General features: G+C 33.6%; 1 protein-coding gene across 1 annotated transcript in view; it reads right to left on the reverse strand.

Annotated features, from left to right (window-relative positions):
* The window catches only part of LOC113234394 (enolase-phosphatase E1-like), a 64,876-nt gene extending 52,189 nt beyond the window's left edge, over positions 1-12,687 (reverse strand). The window contains exon 1 of the mRNA XM_026469705.1: positions 12,489-12,687. Within this exon, the coding sequence (XP_026325490.1) occupies positions 12,489-12,687 (199 nt within the window). The remainder of the gene's footprint in view (positions 1-12,488) is intronic.
* Between the last annotated feature and the right edge of the window lie 757 nt (positions 12,688-13,444).

Raw genomic sequence — 13,444 nt, forward strand, 5'->3', positions numbered from 1 at the left:
TATTGCAACGTCCATGTTCAGTGCCATTGAGACCATGGACGTTGCAATACGTCCGAAACGTCGAGGTAAAGTCTGTTCCAATCTATTATACCAGAAAAGTAAACAAACCCGTTTGGTTAAACGTCTAACGCAATCACTCAATAAATGGAATAAGTGACACTTTCACTTATATTTTGAAGATTTCGTCTTGATATTTCACTACTTTATCCAGCAATGTTCATTTTTGAATAACATATTAAAATTTTATTTGAAAAATATTACTTCAAAAGTGAGGTTATTTTTTAAATATAGATATGAACAGTCTAGGGTTGCATAGGGCTGGACGGAAATAACTGTAATATCGATTAGTGAATCGAAAATTTTATCACAATCAAACGAATATATAAGTGTAAGATTTGAAGGATTTAAAATTAGATTTCGGGAATTTTAAATTTGCCTTTACAGGTTATGTAGGATAATATTTGTAACGTCTTTTATGAAATATCATCACTCGTTATTTATCGCACATTTATTTGTAGTAATCAGCAACTTAATCGCAAAACCCATTTTATTATATGTTTTAAAACTCAGTTATTCCAACAGATTCAATTAAACAAATCAATTCATTGAATTAATTAATCGATTTGTAGTTGGCAGTACAGGTAGTCAACACCAAACTGTCTATTTATTGGTCGGGTCAATGATATGTTTGTTTACTGCTCTGGTACATTGGATTGGGACAGACTATAATAAAAATATGTTTTATACGTGATAAAGTCCCGAATTAAAAATCAAATAATGTGTGAAAATCGTGAAAGTTTCAATCAAAGTAATTGAAATTGGTTAATGGTCCAATAAACCGGATTCAACCCTTAATCATCTAAAAATAGGTTCACAAATGTCGGAGTTATCGCGTTACACACAATATCTCAGTACAGAACCGGCCTCTAAAGTACATGGAATTACATCTATTTGCCAAGTTTTATTGAAATATCCCCTAGTTCGCCACTATACAGGACTTGACATAGGAGATAATAAAAATCGATTCGCACTGCTCAAAGTATATTGAGAGAGAAAAACGCCTTGAATTGAGAATAGCAAAACCAAAAAACAAGCATAAAAATAGTTGCTCTTTAAGTAAAATTTAGGCGCTATTTATAAAAATGAATATTCATGCGTAGAGGTGGATGATTTTCTTCAAAATTAAATGGGACCGCTATGGAGGTACCCTCTTTCCATTTCATACCATACAAAAAAAAACACAGTCGAATTGAGAACCTCCTCCTTTTTTTGAAGTCGGTTAAAATTACGTTGCATGGAACAATACCCTAAGCTAGTTAAACAACAGTTAGTCGGAGAGACACGATAAACAGAGCCACACGGCAATTCAATGCAGGCTGACTACGCATAATAAACACGAGGAGTCTGCCAAAATGGAGACTGCGAGAACACGGGAAAATTCCCGTTCATGAACTAAATATAAATTTAAAAAACTTGACCTCGGTCATTCCATTGTCAGATTTGTGAGTTACGTTCCCGGTCAGAGTAGTTTAGGAACCTTAACATGGACAAAACAGTGTTTTCTGTAATCTTAGCGGCACCGGCTTTCATGATGTCGCCATCTCTGAGGTCCCGGGTTGATCCCCGGCCGGGTCATTGTAGAAACTAACTTTTCTATATTGTCTAGTGATGGGGTGTTTGTGGTACCGTCTTTGTTTCCGATTTCCATAACACAAGTGATTTAGCTATTTACTTTGGAATCAGAGCAACGTATGTGTATATGTTGTCTAATATAATATAGTCATTTATTTGGTCAAATGTCAGTTGTCCATAAAAATTACTAACAATAAAAAAAATTTAAAAAAATTAAAAATTTAATATTGCCGTTCTGCTTTTTTGAAGATGGAGCAAAATGACATTTGCGTGCTTGCCACTTTTCATAAAATTTTAAATAGTCGTGTAATTGTTGTCTACAGTTTTATCAAAAGATTGTGAAATAAAGGTAAACTTTTTAAAACAATATCTGAATTGTTGACAATCTAGAGATCGGCAAAACCTCGTTACTTAAAACCTCGTTTTCGAAAACTGAGAAATGCTAAATTCACGTGTTATAGTCATTTCAGTGAATTCAGACGTTTAAAACGCTCCCATGTAAACCTGGCAATTTCGACAAACCATACTTTACGTAGGAGGGGTCGACATATTCTACAAGTCAGTACGGGGACACCGTTTCTTTATATGGATCTAAAAAAAGCAACTTTAGACTTTACAGTGCGATTGTCAAGTGCTTTCCGTGTAGTTTCCGTCTACAGCTTCTCCTTAAAGAAGTATCAACAACGTACAGACAAAAATCAATGGTGTATACACGTTTAACATTTTATATAATCAATATACGCACTACGACAATAAAACACTGACATTTTTCTGTACGGTGCTATTTAAAAACTTCCCAGGGCTAAGGGCCAGTGCTAACTGACAAACGGGAAGGCGGAAGATATTAAATTTCGGTAAACAAATACAGTTAAAAAATCAAAACAAAGATCCGACAACACGGATACGGACACGGTTAGCTGCTAGATGTTGGGTCGAATCCAGCCGGATAGAAAGAGTTTTTTCTAAGTGTTCTTTGTATTAACAATTATAACCAACTAGTGTAGTCATTTCACAAAAATAATTTAATATCCTGAGAAACATCCTGACTGTCACATTTATATATAGAGGAAATAGATAAAATGATAATTTATTTCTTGTACAAATAAATATCGCTTCACAACACATTTTCGAATTTTGCAAATGGCGGGTTCTTTGTTTTCTTTTTAAACAGTATGTCAGCTATTCTTCCACAGATAATCACAGCTCGAACTAAAATGTTATAAAATGCACAGACACATGCAACCACGATGTATTAGATATAAAATAATTTCCAAATCCTAAAGATAATCAGATTTTTTTAGCATAAAAACTTTTTGCTAAATCTTGGCGTATAAGACAAATACAGTGCAAATTAAATTAAGATCAATGATCGCCCTAGGACGGTAATGTAACGGAAAAGCCCGAGGGCATTACGGTCGACTTTGCCTGCATGTCATGATACTGTTTACGAGCGAGTGTGATGAAAACAAACGTTTTGCAAAACCGTTGACAAAAACGCCCGCCGGCGAATTTAACCTTGGAAACAACTGGCATTTAATATGTACATAATTATTAGCTGTATTATTATGTACATCACCACTTCATTACATAACTGTGCTAACTAAACTATCAACACAACATTTTGTTAGCTGTAGAGCTCCTTGTGAAAGAATTCGTCCAGGGTAGTAATAATGTCAGCATTACTGCTTTGAAGGGTAAGGGTGCTGGTGAAATTACAGGCACATGGGACTGGTCAACTTAATGGAGGAATGGCATAAGTGGAGTTACGTCAAAAATTGCTCCATTAGATACAGAAAAATATAACTCTCATCCTCTCTAATTGTAACTCTATCTAGAATATTAGTCGAAAGAGTTACAATAATTGGAGAGGATGTGATTAAGATTGCTAAATTTGACATAAGAGCATATTACTTTAAGAGGGAGCATGCCAAAAAAGTTTTAACGTTGGCTCCGCCCAAATTTGTGAAACAAATATATGTCTGAAGTTCGCGTGACATGCGACAGGAGATGTTGAATTTTGTGCATTAAAAGTACCAAATTCGTTTTAGCGGAATAACTCGTAGTGACAGTTCTCGATCATGCATAAATATAATTTATTTGTAAGTCAATGATTAATTATCTAATTTTTGTCCTAATAACCTGTAGCATTTCGAGGATGAATCGAAAAAATGTGAAAATTAGGGGTCATTTCGTGATTTTTATCTATCGAGGAAACTTTATTGTTTTATGTTTCTGATTAGTGTCTATGCTTGAATATATCGTGTAGTTACTCATACAATATTTTATTTTTAACTTTAAAGTGGTTTTATCCCTCTAAAATCAAATCGAAGATTAGGAATTTTTCCTCTGCTCCCTCTTAATGTTAAAGTCGCGTCATAGTATGAACTGAGTGAGTGAATGGTCACAAAGCTGCCAATAAAACATCATAGTAAGCTTACTTTAAGCGCGTCATGGTACGAAAAGTCAATATAAGATTAAAGTAATATTGTTTTAAGACGTTGTGAAAGGCGCCCAGGTTCAACGTAGTTTAAGCACGAGTCTTCCATCTCACAAATTAACTGTACGACGTTCCTTAGTTTAAATACCCTCTAAAATGTATTGTTAAGGTGAAAAAGACCAATAAATAATTTGTAGTTATTTGTAATAAATAATAATAATAATACATCTCTATTTATCTCCATAATACAAAACAAAGTAACATAACTTAGAGTAATTTGTTGTGGGAGACTGGAGACCAAAATAAGCATGTAATTTGGGTCTCCAGGCACCCAATCCCTAGGATGTCATGTTAGTGGTATTGACTGTAAGAGTATTAAGGAAATATATACCTAATTTTATACCTAGGTAATAAGTACAAAAATTTGGTGTTGTTGCGTGGGAGTGCGTTGTGTGTGCGAAAGAAATACAGTAGAAGTGCTTAGTGGGCGTCTCACGTGTGCCGACAGTACGCGAAGTTCCGCGTACTGGAGGTCATTCCGCCATTTTCGCTTTGTACATTATTCATTATTTTGCTACTTTGGAGTGCTAAAATAATTGTCGCTCTTGTAATATTATCCTTGGTAGTGTTTCATATCGTCGTTAAGTATTATTTTAAGTATTTGATTTTAATAAATTTTCAATTTTCTGTTCATCATAACATATTTTTTGTTATAAGAATCGAAAGTAAACCTCGTAAAAGTCTACTTTTTTTATAGAACGTTTTCCAGCTATTACCGCCAGATGGCAGCACATTGAAAGAAACTTCAATACAAAATCAAAACTTCGTAACTTGCAATAACAATTATTGAACTTTCAACGATATGCCAACTGGCTAAAGTTTAAATTATATTAACAGTCCAGAATTTTTTATTTATTTTTAAATTTTAAACTACGACCAATCATTATCAAGATTTCATGGTGTTTAACATTATGATAGTGTGAATTTTGATAGTAACCGAGTCTTAAGGCCCTTGCGTTGTTTTTTTTTGCTTCCGTGGTTAAGTGCACTAATGACCTAGCCTTTCTTTAGGACGACCGTTAATAAATGATGTTATTTGTGAGTGAGAAACACAAGCCACGGCAAGGTCGAATGTGTTAGACATTGCAATGTCGTGATACCTACATAATGTTGCAGTTAATAGGGAAGTGTGCAGTTTCTGATTTCCATCATTGCATTGCACAGACAGATCTCATTGCATAGCCAAAACACAGCATAATGCTATCTTCGCAGCGTATTGGAATTCGGAGCGTTAGTGCGGGATCCTCGCAAAACCACATATAGTGACATAATAGAGAAGGTGCAGAAGAGGTTTGCAAGATTTGCGTACAAAAAGATGTACAATGTTTACCCGTATCTTTTCCCTTCTATGTTTGTGTGCGGAAGAATGATTGGATTGAACAGCTTTTTACTGAGGCTTAAACTAATGCTCACGCTGTTTGGTGGAATATTTTCTTTAAATGGGACCAATACTGAAGAGACTCTTTCCAACAAAAAAAGAATCATCAAAACCAGTTCACAAATTACAGTTATCGCATAACATACATACAAAAAAAAAACAACGAATTTAGCAACTACTTTATTTGAAGTCGGTTAAAATAGTAACAAATGTCCTTGTTTAGATTGATCAGCTGCTTTTGTAGTCATTGCATTTTTTTATAAAAGCGATTAGCTAAGTGTAGATTTTTAAGACAGATTATAACCGATTGCAGCATGATTAGCTAATTAATGACATTATAGGCAAGTAGATGTCTTTGTTATTTTATACTGGAATTAATATAAACAAATCACCTAAATATCTTCATCCCAGAAAATCACTAATTAAGTAGTTTTGATGTAATTACAACATTGAATAATGAGTAACATACTTTTTTCGCTCAGAGCGGGGCGCCTGTAAACTTGTGAATTATTTTTAAAAATAAAATACCATGTTTATGATAGTTACAAAATGTTTAATGATTAAAAAAATTGAAAAAAGAACTACAAATGTTTGATGATCAAAAATTTTCAAAAAGAACTAATCTTGTGTAGTCTAGTCACATAGTGGGCTGGCATATATTTTACGCTTTCGCGCTATTTTTTTTTAATTTATAGTGTCCTGTTTTGTCAAAGCGGGATTTTTTAAAGTATTTTGGGGACAGCAGGACACGAAGCTTAAAAGCGGGACGTATGTTCACGTTAGTAATGAGTCAATTATCAAATAAAAAGTTAGGGTTGAAATCATATAAATAGTGGTTTTGGAAAAAGATCATTCAAATTTAATTTTATACTAATGCAGATGTGGGTCAACAAGCGGGTAAACTTAAGTGAGACTGGGCGGGTCGGGTGACAGTATAAAATCGATTGTGGTTGTTCATCTAACCGATATTCAGGATTTTAAAATACTCCATGTGAGCTTTGCCGAATAAAACTGAGAAATGCCAAAGTCACGTGTTGTGCTCATTTGAGTGAATTCAAAACTTTAATACCTAAACTTAACCTGTAAACTTGGCAATTCGACACACCATACTTTATGCAAGAGGAGTCGATATACTTTGTAACCAAAATGGAAAATCTAGTGAATAACATTGATTTGTTCATGGATCTAAGACATAGGTTCCCAAAGTTTTTAGCTCACCGCCCACTTAGCAAAGTTATGAAAACAAACCAACACAAAAAATTATTGAAAACACGTATTCTTTGTAACTTATCACAAAAAATCTCAAGGAAAAAAAAATGTAGGTATATAATGTAGTTTATATTCAGTGGCAGTGCCTATGGATAGGCATGTCCCATATCATCACGTGCACGACTAATTGACTTGGGATCATAAAAAAAGAAATCCGCAGCTCAAGTATTTACAAATAAATAAATATTATACAACATCATATACATATGTTGCTCTGATCCCAGTGTAAATAACTAAAGCACTTGTGTTATGGAAATAGGAAACAACGACGGTACCATAAACACCCAGACTCGACAATATTTATATGTTACTTTTTCTACATTGACCCGGCACGCTGTGCAAGCCACACGACTATGGTCATCAAACTTTCCTGTACTCATAATAACTAATTAAATTAATTATTAATCTGCCTCGGTGGCCGAACGGTTACCGTGCTGGTCTGCCACTCACAGGTCCCAGGTTCAAGTGCCGAGCCGGAAGAAATATTTGTAAAGCCTACATTTATTTCTTTCGTGAAACTACACCCAAATTTGTAGTCATCTATGTGTGTGTCCATGGCACTCGAAATAGAGAGTATACCTAGTGTGGGGTATGAGTATGTGTGTTATTTATTATTATTATAGTAAAGAGACTTCTTCTTTAGTTTGAGACCAGGCAAAATTAGGTACCTGTTTGTGTAGATTATCAGGTACATTATTATTATTAAATCGACAAGCCCAATGAATAAACGTATATACATATATGTAACAAACGTGTAAATATTAAACAGGGGCCATTCCAAAGTGACAGGTGGGACATTTTGTTTCTTTTTTTCTTGAACTTTAAATAATTTCTCTCAAACCATTGGTCAATTAGACTTAACACGAAAATATCATGAAGCCAGATACGCAATTCAACTGCGACTATTTATTTACATAAATTTATGACAATAGTTATACTCAAAACTTTTGATTTTCTAAGTGTGACGGGTGGGACACTCACGACACCCGCCTGTTTGAGTTGATGGCTACATTGCCAAGATCAAGACAAACTATTAATATTTTGTACAGCAAGTTTTTCATATGAGATAACTTGAATGTTTTTTTTTAAGTTCTATTTTATATATACACTTAATTAATAACTTTGATAAATTTTAAGGAAATTAATATGTTACGTTGTGACGGGTGGGACATGATTTTATGACGGGTGAGACGAGTTACGATTGAATACACAGAATTAATAAAATTAAACTGTTTAATATGAGATCCATCGTTAATCACCAAATATTTTATAATTTTTGTATTAATAAGACATTTTAACATAATAAAAAAACAGAATTAAAGAACTGACAAAGTAATCATAATATTTTCTGGAAAAACTATCAAAGTCACGCATGTAAAATGCGTTAATAAATTTGAAAAATCCTGCCGCATCCTTGAAGATTATGCAGCATATCAAAATATATGAAATTATAGAAGTTTTGCTCGAATATATAGTTAAAACTAGTGGAAACAGACTTTTCATGAATTTCCTGATACTAAAATTCATCAGGAAAAATGTTGTCACTTTTTAATTGTCTTTGTTTATGAGTTAAATCATCTTGATTATAAGAAGAATTATAAAAAATTTGCTTAGAAATGATGGATCTACATATATGTTTATATGGAGATCCATAATTTGTAAGTGTCTTAAAATTCTATGTATTATAAATAACTTGTCCCATCTGTCCCAAAATGGTGTCCCAATCGTCACAATGTAACACATCAAATGTTAAACTCCGAAATTAAAGCAACTGTTACACGTAGTAAACATAAAATACAAACATTTATTCAAAATAAAAACGTTTAGAAATGTGTCCCACCCATCGCTGTGACGGGTGGGACACACTTAATATTTACATTCCTATTTACGTGCACAATGCCCACCCAACCAAGCCAAAATAATGACCCTTAGCATAATTGTTACTTTTACAAAAGCAAATGCCAATAGATTGCATATTTATTGTTTAAAATAAAAATATATATGTTTTATTGTGACGGGTGGGACTTGAAATTAGTATTTATTAAAACTTTAATAACTCCTCACCATATATACTTCCATGCAATCACTTTTTTAGAAAGTCGCATAAATAACCGCGAAAATTGTTGCTAACAGTATGGACAAAATGCTTCATTATAGACGACAGCACTATGGCAGCGTTAATGAAGACAAAAAATACAATAATTGTACAATATCTGAAAAACCTCATTTATAGACATAAATGAGGTTTTTGATGAATTGATTTGATTTATTGGGCGTATTTTAGTCATACAATTAAAACCAAATTGTGTAAATTGTTTTTTGAACCGCAGTGACATTTTCGCTGGAATGACACCCATTAAGTGGGGTCGTCAAAATATTATCATTGTTATTAAAAAAAAAGCGTAAAAGAATTGCAAGATACATGAATGGATTACATTATCTGATAGCCCAATCAATACTGAAGACTGTATCGTTGACAAATTTCTTGCAAATTTGTTTTTAATGTATAAGCCTATTTTTAAAATAATTTAAATTAAAGAAACATGCTCGGCCTGAAAAAAATTCATATAGTATGGAGTAACAGTACAAAAATATAATTACTGCCTCCGTGGCTGAACGGTTACCATACTGAACTGCCACACAGAGGTCCCAGGTTCGAATCCCGGGCTGAGAGAAGTATTTGTACGGCCTACATTTCTTTCTCTCGTGAGTTTGGGTGTAATTTGAGTTGTCTAAGTGTGTGTCCATGGCACCAGCGACACAAGGTTTCCCTAGTGCGGGGCAATGTTGAGTGTGTGCATTATTTATTATTATTATAATGGTTGCAGTGATGAGGGACTGCATAGGTCCGAATGTAGCCACCCTAATAATAATAATAATAATAACTGTATATAAGGAACTGAGCCTACTGACCCGCAAAATGTATCAGAAATGTGGACAATAAATATGAAATATCAGCACTGCTGATAACCTTCGCCGGCTGGCTAGTGGAGTGAATACTAAACACCCCATAATTGTACAGGTGATGTCTGTGTGATATTTTAAAAAAATCTATTTTTTTATGATGTCAAGTGATATTTTTTGTAATTTTTGGTAAGGGACACTCCTGTCCATATCAGTTACAGTGCCACTCAGAGCTTTAAATCGTAAAGATATGAGGGGCACCCTGAGACATAAGCTGTCAAATCCCATGAGCCTGTAATTTCACCAGCACCCATCCAAACCGGAACACAGTAATGCTCAGATTACTGCTTGGCAGCAGAAATAGGTAAATAAGCAATACTTCCTGAATGATGATGAACCTACGAAATATTGGGCAATTAAAGCTTCAAATATAATTTTTTTTATCAGACCCTTTTCAGTTATAATATTAAATAATAATAATTTTATTATTTCCAGTAATTTTGTTTTTAGTGCCAATTCCAAAGTTCACATTAATGGAGGTTAGAGGTTTACGAACATAGACAACGATATGCTATCTTCACATGGTGATTGTTGTCCAAATATATCAAATAAACAAATACAAATAGCCATGTGAAATGCTACCATAACTCAGTTACCTAAACTTCAAGGATTCAATACACATTATAATCAAGGTTGGCATGATTAAATAATTTTGATTTAAACCATGATTTAAATCGTGATTTTTCCAATAAAAATCAGTTTAATTTTATTTTCTTTCACAGAAATCAATATGAAATCAGACAATTACATTTTAAAGGCTGACCCTAGCCTATAAAGGCTAGGGTCTTTTACATCTGAGAAATCAATATCATTATTATAATACTTAAACTACAAAAAAACTAGCTTGCCAGCCTTTTCAATTCCCAGTCGGTTTCTTAATTTACTATGAACAATTCCAAAGGTGGAAAACACTCTTTCCACAGCAGCTGAAGGAGCTATCGCTCCAAGCAATTGCTTTAACCATTGGAAAAATCTTTGACTGTTCCTCTTCACTACATATATTTTTCTGTCACATCTGCCACTCTAGTGGTGTCACATTTTTTACTTTTATTTATTTTTATCTACCATATGATTAATTAACCTTTTACATTATTACGTTTTACGCAAAAGTATAGTTAAACTATATGATAAAATGAAAAAATAAAAAAATCGTGATTAAATAGGATTTAAAAAAAAATCGTGCTTTATTGGATTTGTTTTAAAAAAATCATGATTTTTCCAACCCTGATTGTAATAGAACGGCGGAAGGAAATAATACCTCCCTCTGAATTCCAGCCACTATTCACATATTTTTCTATTGTTAATGTGTAAGCAATAACTTTACATCGTGTATTTAAACGTTTTGAAATTGTAAGAAAAAATATTACTTTTTACAAACATTTTATTTTTAAAAAGTCTAAATTTTATATTGAATTGTAAGGCTTTTACAATTCAATGCATTACTTTCTCAAACTCGTATGTTACAAAGAGTGATTATTCAGGAGACAGAAAAACTTTCTATTTATTTTAAATTTCTTATCAAGGGTGTTTAATTTGGATGCATTACTTTAAGAATAGGCAAAAGCCAGTGTGTGAATATGAAGTAAATGTATATGAAGGAGCTCTGAAATCAGCATGCAAAATTTGTATATACAATCTGTGAGTCAGCTGTGGACACAGCACCTGTAAAGGGCCTGAAACATTGGTTTGTTTAAAAAACAAATATAATGCGATTTAGACACATAAAATATCTTAATTCCCATCCTGGAATTTCAGAGGGAGGTAAGATGCACTCTATAAATATATTACATAAGTTTAAGTAAATACACTGGGATCACTTTTAAAACCGATTATTATTTGTTATACTCAATAGTTCTAGTGACTGTCCTTTTCTGGTCCAGACACAGGTGTATTATTATTATTATTGTAACTACCATTGTAGTTAGTGTTAACTGCTGGTGATAATAAACATTTTTTAGTTAAATTTATTGGAGACCAAATGTGTGCTATAACTTAACTGCCTCTGTGGCCGAATGGTTACCATGCTAGACTGCCATGCAGAGGTCCTGGGTTTGATCCCCGGGCCTGGAGAAATATTTGTATGTTCTTCATTTATTTCCATCGTGAGAATGGGTTACTTTGCGGTTGTCTATGTATGTGTTCATGGCACCCGCGATACAAGGTTTCCCCAGTGCGGGGCTATATTGAGTGTGTGCATTATTTATTCTTATTATAATGGTTGCAGTGATGAGGGATCACATAAGTCCTGAATGTAGCCACCCTAATAATAATAATAACTGTATGAAAGGAACCAAACCTACCAAGCCGCAAAATGAATCAGAAATGTGGACAATAAATATGAAATATCAGCACTGCTGATAGTCTTCGCTGAATTATTATGTTATTATATTATTAATTTCAGTTTGAAATGTAGGCAGTATTTAAACTTTTTTTTCTGCATAACATCCATATAATACATTACCAAAGTACTTACGTAAGTTTGTACGAGTTGTTTGAACTTGGAGTCTCTGTAGCTACAAGTTCAGTTTTCAATGGAGCCAAAGTTAAGAACAAACTGCTTGAAATCTGTTCTGGTCTGTGTAATCTGGACTGTCTTCTGGAGTCAAATACGTTGATCTGGTACTCATAGAGCAGGGAATTCCCTAACTTAAGACTCGGTAGTTGCTCTAATCGCCTAGCACGTTTAATTATTTATTTTTATTTGTGAATGAGAAATTTTTTGGCTTTTTGCCAATAATGAACACTTACCATCTTGCCAAGGGTTGGCGGGCTCGAAGTACTGGGTCACTATGTGCTCATCATCAGGGAAGGCAACTTTCCTTTGAGGTTTCTGCTTCTTTTTTTCACAAATTTCATCAAAGCAAGTATCGCTTTGTTCTTGCCCCACATCTCCGGTTTTCACTGCTTTTTCACTCGCACATGCCGTATCTTTATCATCGGTAGACATCGCGTAACACACAGTCACATAACAAAATGTTATACGAATTCATTTAGTACACAAGATGGTTTAAAAAATTTTAACACAAAAATGATCTAAGGTATTTTAATTCACACAGCACACGCGACGGGCACACGCAAATACGCACAATCAACACAACAAATTCGATAATACGCCGGCCATTACGTATTTTTTTCGATTTTCGTTGCTTTTTTTACTATTTGTATTGTTCGTTTCAAATCAAAACATTCTATGTCTTTCATACACCGTTTACCGCCATATTGGATTGAATGAGACAAAAGGAAAGTTCCGAAAAATCGCCGCGAGGGGTCGTTTTACAGTGTTGCAATTTTAAATAAATGTTGCATCCAAAGCCTCCCATGCATTCATTTATGTGAACGCGTCATCTCTTATCAAATAGCAAAACTATTACAAATTTAGTACGTTGTTATACGAAGAGATGTCGTTACTAGGCATTTAAAAGTTTGACAATATCGCCCTTCCCGCCGAATAATATAGTGATGTGCTGATGTGGTAGTTTTCATTTTATTGCATATCCATATATACTAAATCTATGTGCATATCCGATGTTTAGAGCGTTAATTAGACCTTGTAACTTTTTTTGTAATGTTTCTATGGATATTTATAAAAGTACATTAATTTCATTGGCCCCGTAATGAACATAATATTATTCCCTAAATCTTTAACACCCTTTTTACACGAATAATACCATAACAAGTTAGTACAGATTATGCAATAGTTTTTT

Source organism: Hyposmocoma kahamanoa, unplaced genomic scaffold (assembly GCF_003589595.1).
Source record: "Hyposmocoma kahamanoa isolate Upper Pololo Valley unplaced genomic scaffold, ASM358959v1 84, whole genome shotgun sequence".
Classification (NCBI taxonomy): domain Eukaryota; kingdom Metazoa; phylum Arthropoda; class Insecta; order Lepidoptera; family Cosmopterigidae; genus Hyposmocoma; species Hyposmocoma kahamanoa.